General features: G+C 42.3%; 1 protein-coding gene across 3 annotated transcripts in view; it reads right to left on the reverse strand.

Annotated features, from left to right (window-relative positions):
* epb41l4a (erythrocyte membrane protein band 4.1 like 4A) overlaps positions 1 to 19,346 on the reverse strand; it is a 349,865-nt gene that overhangs the window by 82,688 nt on the left and 247,831 nt on the right. For all 3 annotated transcript variants that reach the window (XM_078566243.1, XM_078566249.1, XM_078566257.1), the window contains exons 13-14: positions 18,778 to 18,899; positions 3,233 to 3,323 (exon numbers count right to left, since the gene is read on the reverse strand). In XM_078566243.1, coding sequence (XP_078422369.1) covers positions 3,233 to 3,323; positions 18,778 to 18,899 — 213 coding nt within the window. The remainder of the gene's footprint in view (positions 1 to 3,232; positions 3,324 to 18,777; positions 18,900 to 19,346) is intronic.

Raw genomic sequence — 19,346 nt, forward strand, 5'->3', positions numbered from 1 at the left:
AGCTGGGTTGTTTAGTAGGGTTCCAGTAGATATGTAGGTGACTGCTAAGACTGATCTACGCATGGAATTTTCTTCTGCAAACAGAACAGGATACCGCAGACAATTGAGTTTTGGAGGAGTTGCTGGCTCAGGATTTCCTCTCCTTGCATTTTCTCTTTGTTTCTGATATATGCTTTCTTTTGAAGGAGGCCACACCAAGTGCAATGATCCTGAGCTCCAAGTTGATATCAAAACTTCTGGGTGAAGCCTTCAAAGTGTCCTTGTAACGCTTTCTTTGACCACCATGAGCAGGCAACCCAGACTCAAGCACTCCATAGAAGATTCACTTTGGTAAGCGATTGTCAGGCATTCTGGCTACATGACCAACTCAGTTGTGACTGTCTCAGCATGCTGTGGATGGTTGGCATGCTAGCTTGGGTGAGCATCTCAGTGTCTGGCATTTTGTCGTTGCACCTGATCTCTAGAAATATCCGAAGGCAGCTCAGTGAAAGTGGTTGAGCTTATTGGTATGACGCTGATACACAGTCCAAGTCTCGTGTGCACAGGGCAGAGTGATGAGAGATGCTTGTCAGCTGCCATGCAAGGGGAGCTTGAGCACCATCAGATGATCATTGATACCTTTGGGAACACAAGCTAACTTACTGATGAGGTGGTTCATGACAGAAAAGCCTATGCTAGCTTTGCGCCATTCTTCTTTTCAACGGCCGCTTCAAAAGAAAGCTCGTACCCTGACACTCAGGGTGTACCATGTGGGCCATGCTGTAAGTGGCCACAAGTGTCCGACTGACACTTTGATTCTCAAATTTCCCAAGCATTGGCAGCAATGAAGCTACAGAGCCAAATTTTGCGACTAATCTGTCTTAGTGATGTGGGCTGAGGGATAATTACCAGGAAAGCTTGATTGCTCTTCTTCAAATACTCTATTTGCTTGTGGAAAAGACAACCCCATTATTTTGGGCCTAAAAGAGACCATTTTTCACATACTTTGTATAAAAATCAACCCTAGTTTTTCCAGGGATCAAAGCCCAAAAATTTCAAAACCAAAGTTTAATCTTGGAGATGTTAATGATTTGATTTTGTTGTAAATGTATAAATACTAATGAAATGTATACAGTTTGTAATGTTATAAAATGAATTAATGTTCGATAATTAACATGAATTCTTTTATACTGTTGGTTTTTACTTCATTCCATTGCAACGGTCTTTTTTGGATTTCACTTGGACCCAAATCAAGCACACATGTCAACCTCTTGAAAACATTACCGTTGTAAAAGTGGACCCCATGACTTTTGGCCTAAACAACTGACCTCAAAAATTGGACTTATACATGAATACATACAGTAGTACCATTGGATCTTTAACATCAACCCAAGTGCTGTTGGAGTAGCACTTGATTCCAAGAACTATGACTCAGAGGCACGAATGCTACCTCTGAACCTAGGTTGACACTATTAAATATTTATGTTTCAATTATTCTTGAATGCTTCAATCAAATGTTGAACTGAAGACATGGCTGCAGTCACAATTTACCCTTATGTAGTTATTTAGCTTTCTCCTTTTATATGGCGAGCCATTATTCAAGACCACCTATTATTGTTGGAAACAGGTTTTTAGAGCTGTCGGCTAGCCTTCTGGATGTGATGATTCAGTCAATATACTTCATCCTGAAAGGAGGAGAGAATCTAATAGTGTACATTTCTGTGACTATTCTCCAGGCATCTGTCACAGAAATGTGAGTAATAGTAACTATGGGCCAGACTGTCACCCCTCCTGGTTGAAGGATGATGCTGCCAGAAAATGGATACACAATATATGGGATAATAATGAATTTGAAACAGAATCTGTCCAGATTAAATTTAAGAATAATTTAAGAATAAGTTAAAGATACGAATTGTTCTTTGAAGTGACTATATGCAATCATGACCTCAGCATAACCTATTAACATAGGTTTGCTGTGATAATGAAAAGTAAAACCACCCCCAATGCAAATGCAGTAATAAGAAGATTTATAGCATTAGTTTGAGCACCTGCACAACATCAATCAATGTTAACCTTCGAGCACATATTTCAGCTAGAAGTGCCAAGATTATTCATTTACAATAAACCTGACATAGAGCCTAGTACCAAGATATTATTTATAACTGTGCAGTAAATGGCACTTTGTTGCTTTTTTCCCCATTTCCACTGCTTCAAGTGTGGAAGTGTAAATTCTGATGTGTAGCTCAAAACACAATTGTTTGGTGAATCTTCTTTACTGATGGGACAAAAACACGTTTTATAGCAGAGTAGTGTTTACAGAAGAGTCTGTAAAATCACACTCATTGTTCTTGATTTATTTTCCTGGATAGTGTTAGTGATAGGGTTGAGGCCACAATCAGATCAGCCATGAATGTGGGAGCAGGCTCAAGGGGCCCAATGGCCTACTCCTGCTCCTAATTCGTATGTTCGTATGTATGTTTGTATGTTATTTAACTCCTTTCATTATCCATTAGTTGATCTCCTGTGGCATTGCACATGGGGAGTCAAGTCCAACTGTTGCCTTCAAATGAAACAGGGTTGAATAGCAGAAGATAATTGGGCCAGGGTGCACAGGTATAGTACATTGCCTTCTAGTCCTAAATTCTGCCTTTATTTTTGTATAAAAATCCTTTGGATTTTTATAATATTTAGGGTTATATAGCAACTCGTGGCAATGCTAGAAACAAATTGGTTGAAGGAAATGAGTTTCTCTGAAGTGCAGGTTGAGTAACTGAGAGACACAAAACAATGCCTCCACTGGTTAGAGCCTGTAATTATAGTGTAAGAAGTTCAATTCGGCAGTTCCATTATAAATACAAAGGAATTTATAATGGAAAAAAGTGCCTGGCATGTTCATGCTGTTGTAAAATTTTAATATAGGATATAGACAGATACGTACATTGAAAATTCAGATCTTTCAAAGTTTATCCAGTCAAACATGGAAGACGTGTGAGATCCCCTTAAAGCTGGTACAGCTTCATATTATTGAAGTACAGGTGCAAAAACCTGATGAAGAGACCTGAAAACGAGTTTATGATTGCAACATCTGAGAAAAGATGTTCCAATGCTAAATTAGAAAGTAAGCAAAGGGAGTTTTAATTCAGAATTTCAATTTGAATCGGAATTTGGGATTCAGATGTTTCAGAATTGTAGTTGTGAAACATGTGCTCTTATACAGATTTATCCAAAATACTTGAGCATAACACAGGTTTACCTTTTCACTGGTGAAGGTGCAATAATTTTGGTGGTGCCATCATATTCCACATGGTCTGTTTTTACATGACTGCGACTGACACTGTTCGGTCCTGTGGTAACAAAGTCACAGATCAAGATTATACAAGTGCTAAATTTTGAATATTTTAAAAATGGTTGAAACAGTTAATCATGAAATTACTTAATGTGCAGCTCATTTCATGTGAATACATTTGTTTTGCTAAGAGATCTACCTCATTCAAAATTAAAATAGATGAGAAAACAAAAATAAATTGGTACATAGTTGTGTTGTATTTTCCAATAAGTGGGTTCAAAACAGCACCTCATAAGTCTAAATCCCTGCCTAGGCTATTTCCTGCTGGCTAGTATAGCCCATAGGAGGTCTTGTGGTGCAGTGGTGGCATCCATGCCAGAAGCTCCTGGTTCGAGTCCCACTCTAGGACTTGATGGCCAAAGAAGGTGCTTTCATCACATGGCCAAACAGGTTGTTTATCAACGGCAGGTGGCAAAAGCGGGAGAGATTCCTGGTCAGCCATGTGATGGAAAGAAATTGGAGCCTCTACCATCACTATCCATGGCTCCAGGCTACAACATGCATGAGAATGCGAATGTTGGCACAGCAACTTGGACTCTTTAGGGACCAGTTGGTTCAGTTGGCTGGTTGGAAGAATGGAGGCTGTTGAGAATCAGACTGATGCCAACAGTACAAGGTTCGATCCCTGTTCCAAGCTGGAGTGGATTCAGGACCTGCCTTTTTGCCCTACCCACGGTTGAGATTATGGCGATGTGGGTCAGACCAGTCTGTGGGCAGGGAACTTGAGAAGTATGACCCATAAAATATAAACGTTCACCATAAGTGCCAATCAAGACAGTGCACAGCAAAAAAATAGTGCAGTTGTGACTCAAGCCAGGGGAAATTTCACTGAATGATTTGGTTTCTTCTTGACAAACAAAGAATTCAAATCAAGAATATATATCCTTCTTATAATTAGGCAAGAATCACGGAGGAGAATAACAGAAAATTTAGATGGCCAAGCCTACCATTGCCTCACCAGGATAATCCTACCCTAGCCAAGACTGCCAACAGCTGTGCCTTTTCTGCCCACTGTATACCCCAGTTTCCTCCTCTATACCCCAGTTACTACTACTTCGCAGGGCTGTCAAATGGAAATGGCAATAGGCCCCAGGAAATGGCACTGTAGGCTCCAAGTTCCTAAATGGAGAGAGAGAGCTATGAAGTGGCTTCCTTTTTCTACAGACACATACCAACTGAGGGTTTTGGGCTTGGCAAAGCCTTTGACCCGAAGAGGAGAATTCACTCCCTTGGCTGGAGTCCCACTTGCTAAGCATGGGGAGACAAAACATCTTTAGTGTTTACTCCCATATTCCAAAAAAAACTTTAAAGTTTTCATAGCAGTGTTTAAATCTCTGGGAACTAACACAGGAACTTAGAAGCAGATAAAAATTATCAGTTTTCTCCCAGTTTACGTGGAACATTCACAGAAAGATTAGATCATTTGCCTCCTTGAGTATCTGAGATGTGAGCAGTACCCACCATCACTTGCTGCTACTTATAAGGCAAGGTAAACTTATGCCAACAATCCCTCCGCCCAACAAATATGGAGGTTGTTTACAATCAGTTAAGACTCATTCACTTCGGTTTAAAAATGTCTTAGTTGAACATACCTCACTCAAACGTAAACACAGCTCTCTACATTCCAAGGATGTTGGAATCAGCTTCACTGTTTTTGTGCACAACCTAAAGTGCTCTGTATCACATGACCTATCGATGCCTCTGTATTCCATTGCTCACTTCACACAGATGCCTCTAAACCAACATTGTTTATTTCAGAGTTCCCTCCGTATCACATTGAGTTTTGAGATGCCTCAATGTACCACACTGTCCAGTCCATCTCAGTTTCTTGGTTTTCTGAACACTGTACTGCCAGAGTTTTAAAATCTTTCGATAATAAAACTAATTTAAAAAGCAGGATTTGGTTTATTGCAATCATACAGTTATACTACAGCTGATGCAGAACAAATGAAACAAAACTGCCTCTTGCTATTCTCAACTTCCTCCAAAATTGTTCCGCACTAAGCAGTTTTATACAGCTTATTTAACATCAATGCAGTGACAATATTAGAGACAGAATATTAACACCCCTCATATTTTGATTGTAATGTCAAAGCAAGATAAACTTAAAATATCATTTAAAGACATTAAGACCAGCAGATTATTAACAAGCTTTAGCCAAAATAGTGTCTCAAATGGCAACAGCAGTACTAATCAATCCATAACAGTTGTTTTGAATCAATGGGTCATCATTAACATTTTTAAGGTCACGACTTTGACTAATGGAGAGAATTTTCTTTCTCTATTGGTTCATGGGATGTGGGCATCACTGGCTCGGCCAGCATTTATTGCCCATTTCTAATTGTGCTTGTTCAGAGGGCATTTTTAAGAGTCAACCCCTTCCTCTTTTTGAAATTGAAGATGGTTGATGAGAAAAAACCAGCTCCCAAAAAGGGAGCCAAGAAAGCCTTAAAGAAGGGTCAGCAAAGAGTGGCAAGAAGCGGCGAAGGTCAAGGAGGGAGAGTTATTTCATCTACATCAACAAAGTGATGAAGCAGGTTCACCCCGACACCGGCATCTCCTCCAAGGCCATGAGCATCATGAACCCATTCGTGAACAATATTTTCGAGCACACCATGGGTGAGGCTTCCCGCCTGGCCCATTACAATAAGCACAGCACCATCAGCTCCTGGGAGATCCAGACCGCCTTGCGCTTGCTGCTGCCTGGGTAACTGGCCAAGCACACCACGTTTGAAGGGACAAAGGCGGTGACCAAATACAACAGCTCCAAGTAAAACTCTGCAATGGACTGAAAAACACCCAAAGCACATTGCTGTGGATCTGGAATCACATGTAGGCCAGACCAGGTAAGGAAGGCAGATTTCCTTCCCTAAAGGGCATTAGAGAACCAGTTTTACAATAAATCGGCAATGGTTTCATGGTCATCATTAGAGTTTTAATTCCAGATTTTTATTCAATTCAAATTTCACCATCTGTGATGGTGGGATTCGAACCGGGGTTTTTTAAATATTATTCATTCACGTGATGTTGGCTTCGCTGGCTGGAAAAGGGTTTATTGCCCATCCCTAATTACCCTTGAGAAGATGGTGGTCAGCTGCCTTCTTAAACCGCTGCAGTCCATGTGGTGTAGGTACACCCACAGTGCTGTTAGGAAGGGAGTTCCAGGATTTTGACCCAGCGATAGTGAAGGAACAGCGATATATTTCCAAGTCAGGACGGTCAATGAATTGGAGGGGAACTTCCAGGTGGTGGTGTTCCCTTCAATCTGCTGCCCTGGTGGTAGTGGTCATGGGTTTGGAAGGTGCTGTCTAAGAGCCTTGGTGAATTCCTGCAGTGCATCTTGTAGATGGTACACACTGCTGCTACTGGGCGTTGGTGGTGGAGGGAGTGAATGTTTGTGGAAGGGGTGCCAATCAAGTGGACTGCTTTGTCATGGACAGTGTCCAGCTTCTTCACTGTTGTAGGAGCTGTAAGTGGGGAGTAATCCATCACATTCCTGACTTGTGCCTTGTAGATGGTGGATAGGCTTTGGGGTGTCAGGAGGTGAGTTACTCATTGCACGATTCCTAGCCTGTGACCTGCTCTTGTAGCCACAGTATTTACATGGCTAGTCCAGTCCAGTTTCTGGTCAATCGTAAGCCCCAGGATGTTGATAGTGGGGGATTCAGTGATGGTAATGCCATTGAACATCAAGGGATGACAGTTGGATCCTCTCTTGTTGGAGGTGGTCATTGCCTGACATTTGCGTGGCGCGAATGTTACTTGCCACTTCTCAGCCCAAGCCTGGATATTGTCCTGGTCTTGCTGCATTTGGGCATGGACTGCTTCAATATCTGAGGAGTCAGAATGGTGCTGAACATTGTGCAATCATCAGCGAGCATCCCCACTTCTGACTTTATGATGGAAGGAAGGTCATTGATGAAGCAGCTGAAGATGGTTGGGCCTAGGACATTACCTGAGGAACTCCTGCAGTAATGTCCTGGAGCTGAGATGACTGACCTCCTACAACCACAACCATCTTCCTTTGTGCTAGGTATGACTCCAACCAGCGGAGAGTTTTCCTCGATTCCTCTTGACTCCAGTTTTGCTAGCGCTCCTTGATGCCACACTCGGTCAAATGCTGCCTTGATGTCAAGGACAGTCACTCTCACCTCACCTCGGGAGTTCAGCTCTTTTGTCCAAGTTTGAACCAAGGCTATAATGAGGTCAGGAGCTGAGTGGTTGTGCGGTGGTCACTCTTACCAATACTGTCATGGACAGATGCATCCCCGGCAAGCAGGTTGGTGAGGATGAGGTCAAGTATGTTTTTCCCTCTTGTTAGTTCCTTCACCACCTGCTGGAGACCCAGTCTAGCAGCTATGTCATTTAGGACTCAGCCAGCTCGGTCAGTAGTGATGCTACCTAGCCACTCTTGGTGATGGACATTGAAGTCCCCCAGAGTACATTCTGTGCCCTTGCCACTCTCAGTGCTTCCTCCAAGCGATGTTCAACACGGAGGAGCACTGATTCACCAGCTGAGGGAGGGCGGTACGTGGTAATCAGCAGGAGATTTCCTTGTCCATGTTTGACCTGATGCCACGAGGCTTCATGGGGTCCGGAGTTGACCTCCCGACACCACTGTACCGCCAACTCTGCTGGGCCTGTCCTGCTGGTGGGACAGGACGTACCCAGGGATGGTGATGCTGGTATTTGGGACATTATCTGTAAGGTATGATTCCGTGAGGATGACTATGTCAGGTTGTTGCTTGACTAGTCTGTGAGACAGCTCTCCCAATTTTGGCACTAGCTCCCAGGTGTTAGTAAGGGGGACTTTGCAGGGTCGACAGGGTGTCAATTGCCATTGTCGTTTCCAGTGCCTAGGTCGATGACAGGTGATCTGTCCGGTTTCATTCCTTTTTTGTGTCTTTGTAGCGGTTTGTTACAACCGAGTGGCTTGCTCAGCCATTTCAAGGGGATTCAAGAGTCAACCGCATTGCTGTGGGTCTGGAGTCACATGTAGGCCAGACTAGGTGAGGACGGCAGATTTCCTTCCCTAAAGGACATTAGTGAAACAGGTGGGTTTTTACAACATTCGACAATGGTTTCAAGGTCATCATCAGACTTTTAATTCCGGGTTTTTATTGAATTCAAATTCCACCATCCGCCATGGGGGTATTCGAACCCGGGCCCCCAGAGCATTACCCTGGGACTCTGGAATAATAGCCCGGCGCTTTTTTAATTTAATTTAGATTTTGTAAAACATCTATTCATTAAAATTGTAAGCACCCTCTTTAACATAACAATTCTGTAGAACAAAGTCATGGTATAGTGCATCAAATACTTATGCACTGTGCTACCACATCAGCTCTGTAATCATAGTATGGTGTCTGTAGCACAGGAACGCATCAAACCAAGAACTATGGGTGGAATTCTATGGCCCTGCCGCGACAGGGGTGGGGCCAGAAAATGAGGTGAGCCATTCAAAAGTCCATTGAATTTGGCGGGAGGGCCCATAAAATTCCACCCTAGGACTCAGGTATTAAATTTCAGGTGACAAGAGCCAACTTTAGTTTGGTTTGGCTTAAAAGCTTTGCCTGACTTCAAGCAACCAACCAGGCTTCCATTCCTCTAATCATATCAGTCACAATGTGCTCATCATTTAGATTATTTTCCAGCAAAACCTCAAATGGTAAGAATGGAGACTTTCACTCCCATCCATTAGTTGTATCCTTGTTGTGCACCAACCCAGCTTGGAAAATTACAAATGCAGGTCACCCCACCCTTTAGATACTGGTCACTCTGACATTAGTTTGGCTGTATCTAGCACAGAGTGGAACTTCTACTGCCTACACAAGGAGGCCAGGCATAGGATTAGCTCCATATTCCTAGTATCTAGGTCACTGTACATCCATCAGGCCCTTACTTCACAAGTCGAATCAGTCTTCCTGATTGGGTTGGGTCCTTCCCCAGTCACTTCAGTACTGATTACCTGCACTGTGCCCCACCTTGCTAGGCTTTTATCACTGTAAATTACTGGTGGCTTCATGGGAACCTAGTTTGTGAACAACTTCATTAATTCTGTCATCGGCCAACCGTACCAATACCAGCAGGGCATAAAACTACTGGCTTTCTAGGGGCATCTATGTTGCCACTCAGGCTCCACAACTCAATCTGTGATTGAAAATTTTTTTTATTCTTTCAACAAGAATGTGCTTTCCTAGAAGTTGTCACAATTTTAAGACAATCGCCAGTGTCACCCTTATTTGAATGGAGTGGGAGTAGTGGATGGTGGCACCAGGTTACTTTTTGTAAACATGGCTGATAATATGCATGAATCAACCACAGACAGAAGAAATACACAGATGCAGTGAAGCTCATGCACAACCAGAATCATCAAACATATGCCACTACAGGTTTGGAACAGAACTTTACATGTATGATTGGTGGGCGGCCTTGCGTATAAACCCAAGGAATTCCTGAATAATTGTTGCCTTCTGCGCACTTCATAGTTTTGTCCTGAGGCGTTATCAAAGATATTATTAATAGAGCAAAGCCATGCCAAAGTAATGGAGTGAAAATGTCAATGATTATAAGATAGTAACATCAATGCAGCAAAGAAAACTATGATGCCAGCTGTAAAGAATATATATTTTTTATTTCTGTTGGGTTATGGATTAAAATTTACAATGGCTGCAGTTTGAAGGACATGTCCACAGGGACGGGTGTGAGGGATAAACACAATGTTGCTGTCCTGGCACAGAGTATGCCATGAAAGACAGGATGGTGCCGAGGAGGAGTCTGGTCTAATGGGGGGCTGCCTGGCAACAACATTTTAACTGGCTCCTGACCAGGTGACCAGGGTTTGTGTGAGAGCAGTGCAACAGAATAGCTCTTAGCCTGAAAGGGAAAAGACCTTAAACCTCTGCCTCCTGTGTGTGTAAGGTTCCAGCAATTCCACAATAATAGCTAGCAGGCTTTTTTCTCCTCGTATCTCAATAATCTGCTCTCCCTTGGGAAACCCCTGTCAAGAGGCAATAGGGGAAATTCACCATTGCAGACATTGAAAGGCAAGTACTAAACTAGTGAACTAAAGACCGAAAGTGCTCAAAGATCACCTCGTGTCATCAAAAAGAACTGAAAGGAATTTGAAAGACATAGATCAAAATCAACCCATCGAACACTGTAGTCCAGGACTGGTGCTATTGGACTGTCCTATCCCACCTTTAAAATCCATGTTTTTGTGTGTCTTATGTGTCTTGTATGTCTGTGTATAGGGATTTACGAAAGGGGTAGAGTTTAAGTTATAGTGTTAGAAATTAGCAGTTCATATTTCTTTCTTTTGTCACTGGTTAACGACAATTTGTTCAATAAACAGTTATTTATTTATTAAGTTTACAAACCTGGTGCTCGTATTCTGTTAACCTAAATTAAACAGTTAGGTAGAATTGGGGCAATCTGGTGGTTTGGTCAAACTTTTCACATTTGTTGCAGCTCGGGGAATAGTAGGGCTTGATATTACAGCGCACTATCCCCAGTGAGTCGTAGTTTGGCGGTTCGTCGGAGATATTTTGGAACAAAAGACAACGACGATTTGGGTGTAGGTTTGCTAAGTAATAAAAGCTAAAAGGAAACACCAGGTTTCTGCTGTCAAAAATAAGATGGTACTGGAAACGGCTAAAGCTTTCCTGCAAGCGGAAGAGATGTCCCTGATGATTTTACAAGGGGTCCCAAAAGCCGGGTTAATTGAATTGGCAAGTAAATTAAGAGTGGGATTGCCTGCCAAAGCTAGGAAGGCAGAGATAATCGAAGAGATGGCACAGCATTTGAAATTGAAAGGAATATCCGAGAGACTGAGTACTCCAAGGGATGGTTCATTGGAATGGGCTCAAATTCAGTTGCAAATAAAAAAAATTGGAACTAGGGGCAGCAGGAAAGGAAAGAGAAAGGGCATTCCAAAGGGAACAGGCAGAGAAAGAAAAAGAAAAGGAAAGAGAAAGGGCATTCAAAAGGGAACAGGCAAAAAGGCAGGAGAGAGAAAGAAAACAAGAAAGGGAATTAGAAATTCGAAAACTTGATCTCCAGGGGGAAAAGTTAGCAATGGGAGAGAGAATGAAGGAAAGAGACAGAGAGTATCGGCTTAAAAAGCTGGATTTTAAAAAGGAGACATCAAATGCTGAGGAAACTTTTGATGATGAGAAAACCTTTAACCCAAAACCCAGTGGGGAGATGTTTAAATTTGTACAAGCTCTTCCGAAGTTTGAGGAAAGGGATGTTGAAGCATTCTTTATTTCATTTGAGGAGATAGCTAAACAGAAGAACTGGCCAAATGAAAACTGGACCTTGCCCATGTAGAGTTAATTGACAGGTAGAGCACAAGAAATGTATGCTTCACTGACAAATCTTCCATGTTAGATTACTGTTAGGACAGAGTGTTTGGAAAGGGCTAGGAATCTAACTTCAAGCACATCAAATAAAGGGACGACAATGAGAAAGGGGACGGGAAATACAGGACTGAAGGTATATCTGAATGCACGCAGTATACGAAATAAGGTAAATGAGCTTGTGGCGCAGATTGAAATTGGCAGGTATGATGTCGTGGGCATCATGGAGACATGGCTGCAAGGGGATCAGGACTGGGAGCTAAATATCCAAGGATATACACCCTATCGAAAAGATAGGCAGGTTGGCAGAGGGGATGGGGTTGCTTTGTTAATAAGAATGAAATTAAAAATGAAATTAAATCAATAGCAAGAAATGATGTAAGGTCAGATGATGTAGAATCTGTGTGGGTAGAGTTCAGCAACCGCAAAGGTGAAAAAAAACCATAATGGGAGTTATGTACAGGCCTCCGAACAGTAGTCAGGATGTGGGGCACAAGATACACCAGGAGATAGAAAAGGTGTGTAAGAAAGGCAAGGTTACAGTGATCATGGGGATTTCAATATGCAGGTAGACTGGGAAAATCAGGTTGGTAGTGGATCCCAAGAAAAGGAATTTGTGGAATGTCTACGAGATGGCTTTTTGGAGCAGCTTGTGGTGGAGCCCACTAGGGAACAGGCAATTCTAGATTTAGTGATGTGTAATGAGGCAGATTTGATAAGGGAGCTTAAGGTGAAGGAACCCTTAGGAGGAAGTGACCATAATATGATAGAATTTACCCTGCAATTTGAGAGGAAAAACCGGAATCAGATGTAAGGGTATTACAGTTGAATAAAGCCAACTACAGAGGCATGAGGGAGAAAATGGCCAGAATTGACTGGGAGATGAGCCTAGCAGGAAAGACAGTGGAAAGCAATGGCAGGAGTTTCTGGAAGTAATTTGGGAGACACAGCAAAAATTCATCCCTAGGAAGAAGCATACTAAAGGGAGGATGAGGCAACCATGGCTGACAAGGGGAGTCAGGGACAGCATAAAAGCTAAAGAGAAAGCATACAATGCGGCGAAGAGCAGTGGGAAACCAGGGGATTGGGAAGCCTACAAAGACCAACAGAGAACAACTAAAAAAGAAATAAGGAGGGAGAAGATTAAATATGAGGGTAAGCTAGCCAGTAATATAAAAGAAGATTGCAAGAGTTTTTTTAGATATATAAAGGGTAAGAGAGAGGCAAAAGTGGACATTGGGCTGCTGGAAAATGACGCTGGAGAAGTAGTGGTGGGGAACAAAGAAATGGCGGAGGAACTGAATAGGTACTTTGCATCAGTCTTCACGGTGGAAGACACGAGTGACATCCCCAAAGTTCAAGAGAGTCAGGGGGCAGAGGTGAGTATGGTGGCCATTACCAAGGAGGTGGTGCTAGGAAAACTGAAAGGTCTGAAGGTGGACAAATCACCTGGACCAGATGGATTACACCCCAGAGTTCTGAAGGAGATAGCTGAAGAGATAGTGGAGGCGTTAGTGGTGGTCTTTCAGGAATCACTGGAGTCAGGGAGGGTCCCAGAGGACTGGAAAATCGCTAATGTAATCCCCCTGTTTAAGAAGGGAGTGAGGCAAAAGAAGGGAAATTACAGGCCGATTAGCCTGACCTCGGTCGTTGGTAAGATTATAGAGTCCATTATTAAGGATGAGATTTCAGAATACTTGGAAGTGCATGGTAAAATCAGGCAAAGTCAACATGGTTTCATCAAGGGGAGGTCATGCCTGACAAATCTGTGAGAATTCTTTGAGGAGGTAACGAGTAGGTTAGACAAAGGAGAGCCAATGGATGTTATCTACTCGGACTTCCAGAAGGCCTTTGACAAGGTGCCGCACAGGAGGCTGTTCAGTAAGATAAGAGCCCATGGTGTTTGAGGCAAGGTACTTGCATGGATAGAAGATTGACTGTCTGGCAGAAGGCAGAGTGTGGGGATAAGGGGGTCCTTCTCAGGATGGCAGCCGGTGACTAGTGGAGTTCCGCAGGGGTCAGTGTTGGGACCACAACTTTTCACTTTATACATTAATGATCTAGATGAAGGAACTGAGGGCATCCTGGCTAAGTTTGCAGATGATACAAAGATTGGTGGAGGGACAGGTAGTATTGAGGAGGCGGGGAGGCTGCAGAAGGATTTGGACAGGTTAGGAGAATGGGCAAAGAAGTGGCAGATGGAATACAACGTAGGGAAGTGTGAGGTCATGCACTTTGGTAGGAAGAATAGAGGCATAAACTATTTTCTAAATGGGGTGAGAATTCAGAAATCTGGAGTGCAAAGGGACTTGGGGGTCCTAATCCAGGATGCTCTTAAGGTTAACTTGCAGGTTGAGTCGGTAGTTAGGAAGGCAAATGCAATGTTGGCATTTATTTTGAGAGGACTAGAATATAAAAGCAGGGATGTGCTGCTGAGGCTTTATAAGGCTCTGGTCAGACCACATTTAGAATATTGTGAGCAATTTTGGGCCCCGTATCTCAGGAAGGATGTGCTGGCCCCGGAGAGGGTCCAGAGGAGGTTCACGAGAACGATCCCAGGAATGAAAGGCTTAACAAATGAGGAACGTTTGAGGACTCTGGGTCTATACTCGATGGAGTTTAGAAGGATGAGGGGGGATCTGATTGAAACTTACAGAATACTGAAAGGCCTGGATAGAGTGGACATGGGGAAGATGTTTCCATTAGTAGGAGAGACTAGGACTCGAGGGCACAGCCTCAGAGTAAAGGGAAGACCTTTTAGAACAGAGATGAGGGGAAACTTTTTTAGCCAGAGAGTGGTGAATCTATGGAATTCATTGCCACAGAGGGCTGTGGAGGCCAGGTCATTGAGTGTATTTAAGACCGAGATAGATAGGTTCTTGATTGGTAAGGGGATCAAAGGTTACCGGGAGAAGGTGGGAGAATGGGGTTGAGAAACTTATCAGCCATGATTGAATGGTGGAGCAGACTCGATGGGCCGAATGGCCTAATTTCTGCTCCTATGTCTTATGGTCTTATTACATGTCCATGTTTCTAGAAAGGCTCACAGGAGATGTAAAGGAGCACGAGAGCACTTAAAAATTTCCCAAGCAAAAATGAAAGAATGGGCAGACAAACATGCTACAACTAGAACATTCCAAGCAGGAGTTGAAGTATTGCCTTTACAGGGTGAATCCCTGAAAGCGAAATTCAGTGGCCCCTACATGGTAGTTAGGGGAGTTAGAAAAGTGACTTATCTGATAGATACTCCTGAGCGTAGGAAGAAGAAACGGTTACGTCACATAAACATATTGAAGCAATATCATCGCAGAGATGATGGGAAAGAGCAAGCATGCCAGGTGGTAGGAGTAATGGAGGATGACAGAGACAGAGATAAGAGTAAGGTAGAAGACAGTGCACAGAGCGAACCTCCTACAATTTGGCTAGCCAATACGACAATACTGGGACAGTTAGACACTGTGTTCCCATATTTACAGGAAAGACCAAGGAAAGATCTAATAAGGTTACTTAGGAAATATAAGGGAATTTGTAGGAATACACTTGGATGTACTACATCAGCTAGACATGATGTGAACTTAGGAGACTCAATGCCAATGGAACAACCTTATTGGCTGATCCCCGAGAAACAGGCTCAGGTAGAAACAGAGATCCAATATATGCTGGAAAATCAACTGACTGAGCCTAGCCAAAGCAGCTGGAGTTCACCAGCAGTGCTGGTTCCTAAGCCGATGAATCCACTAGATATTGTATAGACAATCATAAAGTGAATGCAGTAATGAGGTTAGATTCATACCCAATTCCTTGGTTAGAAGATTACATTGATAGGGCTGGCAGTGCCTCATTTCTTTCTAAAATTGATCTATTGAAGGAGTACTGGCAAGTGCCATTAACATCAAGGGCTAAAGAAATATCCGCCTTTATTACGAGTGAATTGTATCAGTGTCAAATCATACCATTTGGGTTTAAAAACACCCCAGCTACATTCCAGAGACTTATGCATCAAGTCATCTGAAATGCATAGCTGTTGATTTATTTAGATTATATCATAATATATAGTAACACATGGGAAGAACATGTAAAACAATTAGAGCGTCTGTTTAAGCAATTGCAGTTGGCTGGCTTAGTCATAAATCTGGCCAAAAGCAAATTTGCAAAAGCAAGGGTAACTTACCTAGGTCACATTGTAGGGCAAGAGCAAATGTTGCCAAGAACAGCAAAAGTGGTAGCTCTAATAGAATTCCACATTCCTAAAACTAAACGAGAAATCATGAGGTTTTTGGGAACGTGTGGGTTTTATAGGAAGTTTGTGCCTAACTTCAGCACAATTCTCACTAATTTGTTAAGAAAACAGGCAAAAGTGGTATGCTCAGCAGAATGCCAAGCACCCTTTGAAAAGCTGAAGGCAATCTTAACAAATGAACCTGTGTTGCCTGCCCCTGACTTTACTAAACGTTTTAAAGTGGCAATTGATGCTAGCAACTTGGGAGTAGGTGCAGCCCTATTACAAGATGATGAACTGGGATAGAGAAGATGGTGGGGTACTAAAGAAACTAAACCAATATCAGAGGAAGTGCTCTAAAGTAGAAAACGAAACTCTAGAATTGTTGTTCTCTCTTCAACACTTTGAAGTTTATGTCCAACATGATAACAGAGAAACACTAATCTACACTGACGATAATCCGCTGGCGTTGGCTGAGAAGTTTAAAACTCGAAGTATGAGGCTGTTTAGATGGAGTATTTTGTTTCAACCATTCAATGTAAAGATTGTTCACATTACCGGTAAAGATAATGTGATCGTGGATACATCGTCTCAGGTGTAAAATACTAAAATAAGTTAAAGGGGTAAGCAATGCTGAAGATTGTATAGGATTGTATAAGGGGGAAGGAAGGGTAAATGGAAACGAGTCTCATGCTTTGTTGTCCATGTGTCACATACCTTGTGATGAAATGCATTTTTTGGAATGGCATTTCATCTTTCTTAAGGGTGGAGGCATGTGAAGAACATTTTTTTAAATTTCTGCTGGAATGCAGAATAAAATTACAATGGCTGCAGTTTGAAGGACATGTCCACTGGAACAGTGTGAGGGATAAACACAATGTTGCTGTCCTGAAACAGAGGGTGCCATGAAAGACAGGATGGCACCAAGGAGGAGTCTGGTCTAATGGCGGACTGCCTGGCAACAACATTTTAACTGGCTCCTGACCAGGTGACCAGGGTTTGTGTGAGAGCAGTGCAGCAGAATAGCTCTTAGCCTGAAAGGGAAAAGACCTAAAACCTCTGCCCCCTGTGTGTATAAGGTTCCAGCAATTCCACAATAATAGCTAGCAGGCTTTTTTCTCCTTGTATCTCAATAATCTGCTCTCTCTTGGGAAACCCCTGTCAAGAAGCAATAGGGGAAATTCACCATTGCAGACATTGAAAGGCAAGTACTCAACTAGTGAACTAAAGACCGAAAGTGCCCAAAGATCACCTCGCGTCATCAAAAAGAGCTGAAAAGAATTTGGAACACATCGATCAAAATCAACCCATCGAATCCTGTACTCCGGAATTGGTGCTATTGAACTGTTCTATCCCACCCTTAAAATCCACGTTTTTGTGTGTCGTATGTGTCTTGTATGTGTGTGTATAGGGATTTAAGAAGGGATGGAGGTTAGATTATAGAGTTAGATATTAGCAGTTCATATTTCTTTCTTTTGTCACTGGTTAATGACAGTTTGTTCAATAAACAGTTATTTACTTATTAAGTTTACAAACCTGGTGCTCATATTCTGTTAACCTAAATTAAACAATTAGGTGGGTTGATCAAACCTTTTTCACATTTGTCGTGGCTCGGGGAGCAGTGGGGTAAGACATTGCAGCGCACTGTCCCCAGTGGGTCGTGACACAGTCATTAATTCCAGATACCTTCAAGAAATGTCACAATCACAACATTTTGTGGATGAAAACCAATCTGCTAATTAACAGTAGCTAAACTACCTGTCCTACATTTGGCTAATCAGCTCTTCAAATACCATCTATTGCCATTTCATACTGGGTTCCTGTTAGATTGTAACTGTTACACTCCCTCTCACAGGTGGGCTCCTTTTCTGCATACACTACAACTCACCTGACAGTTTACATGCCAGCACTGCAGGTACATGCCCCCACCATTTTCTGTCCATTAATTTTTAAGGGCAGAAAATTGAGGGAGGTAGACAAAGAAATTGCTAAAATGCACTCCCAGAATGGAAAGTTCTGCACTGGGAGCATAAAAGATGAAAATTTACTTCAACTCCATTTCAGTAAACAACACAAAAAAGAGATTACAGTAAAGTCCCGCCGTTTGAGATGTCCTGGTTCACGTTTTCACTTACCCGTGCTTTGCACTTTGTACACAGCATCGCCCATCGCATGAACAAAATTCGCTCATCCGCGATTTCTTCTCCCTCTCTCTTCTTTCCCCGGGGAGGCGGCAGCCATATTGGAGCAATGGTTGGAATGGTTGCAACTGAAGTGCAGCCCGAATGAAGGGATTAACACAGAAATGTCTGAATCTCCCTGCAATAATGGCTGTGTTCATTTTGAAATCATCACGGATGTATTGCTCAGAGGCTCCCCTGTCTGTCGGATACAGATACTGTGCCACAATTTAAAGTAGAGTAACTGCCCAAATCAATGCTGTCCTCACATGTCTGGAACCAATCTAATTGAGCCCCATGGAAAGGCACATTCATCATTCGCGATTTCACCATTTGTGAGGTTCCATGGGAAAGTAACCCCCACAAAACAGCGGGACTTTACGGTATTACATTGTCACAGTGAAACTTCTCAAATGTTTTCTATCTAACCAACCAATGCAAATCAGCCAAAAACTGTATTACATCAAGAAATTTAAACATGACAGTTCACCTATAATGTTTTGAACCGCTTGGCAATATATTTTGGTTACCCCTAGCCACGTTTGGGTTGGGGGGAGGGGGCATGGTGAAGAAAGGCATTTTATATGTTTGCAATATGCAGAAACAAAAACTCTCAAAAGTCTTAAACCAATATGATGGCCAGTACATAGATGCCAAATTTGTCTCAGCTGTAGTCATTAAAACATTACTTACCTGGCTGCTGAGAGTGAAGCATCCTTTTAGGGTACGTTTTACTGCGAGTTCTTTGTACATTCTGATCAGGCCGTGGAAGCTCAATGGATTGGTCTCGGTTTAGTTGAAATGCAGTCTTACCACTATTCAGAAATAATTTATTATAGTTTTATTACTGTAAATGTATATATTATGTATGTATGACTATATTTATTATCTTTATAATACATATTTATTATTGTTTGAATATGAATAGTTTTTAATTTACAAAATGTCACAATGTGTAAATATAAGTAACGTGCACTTAATAAACTGTTTATATTGCCAAAATTAGAATGGTCCACAAACATTACAAGTGGGTAGGATCATACCAGTGAAATCAATTGGCTGCCCCAATTCTAGGTGTGAAGTCCAACTCCTTACTTAACACAACTGTAGTTTGCAGTTATTAACTGGAACAAAGCTAAAATTACATATACAAAACCAACGTATCAATTAATGACTTGGCTGTACGCACGCATGTCTGTTGATGGGAACTGGAAGAGTCCCTCAGTTGGAGAGGTCTGTCAGGTGGGAACAGTGATACAATG

The sequence above is a fragment of the Cetorhinus maximus genome, chromosome 2 (assembly GCF_964194155.1).
Source record: "Cetorhinus maximus chromosome 2, sCetMax3.hap1.1, whole genome shotgun sequence".
Classification (NCBI taxonomy): Eukaryota; Metazoa; Chordata; class Chondrichthyes; order Lamniformes; family Cetorhinidae; genus Cetorhinus; species Cetorhinus maximus.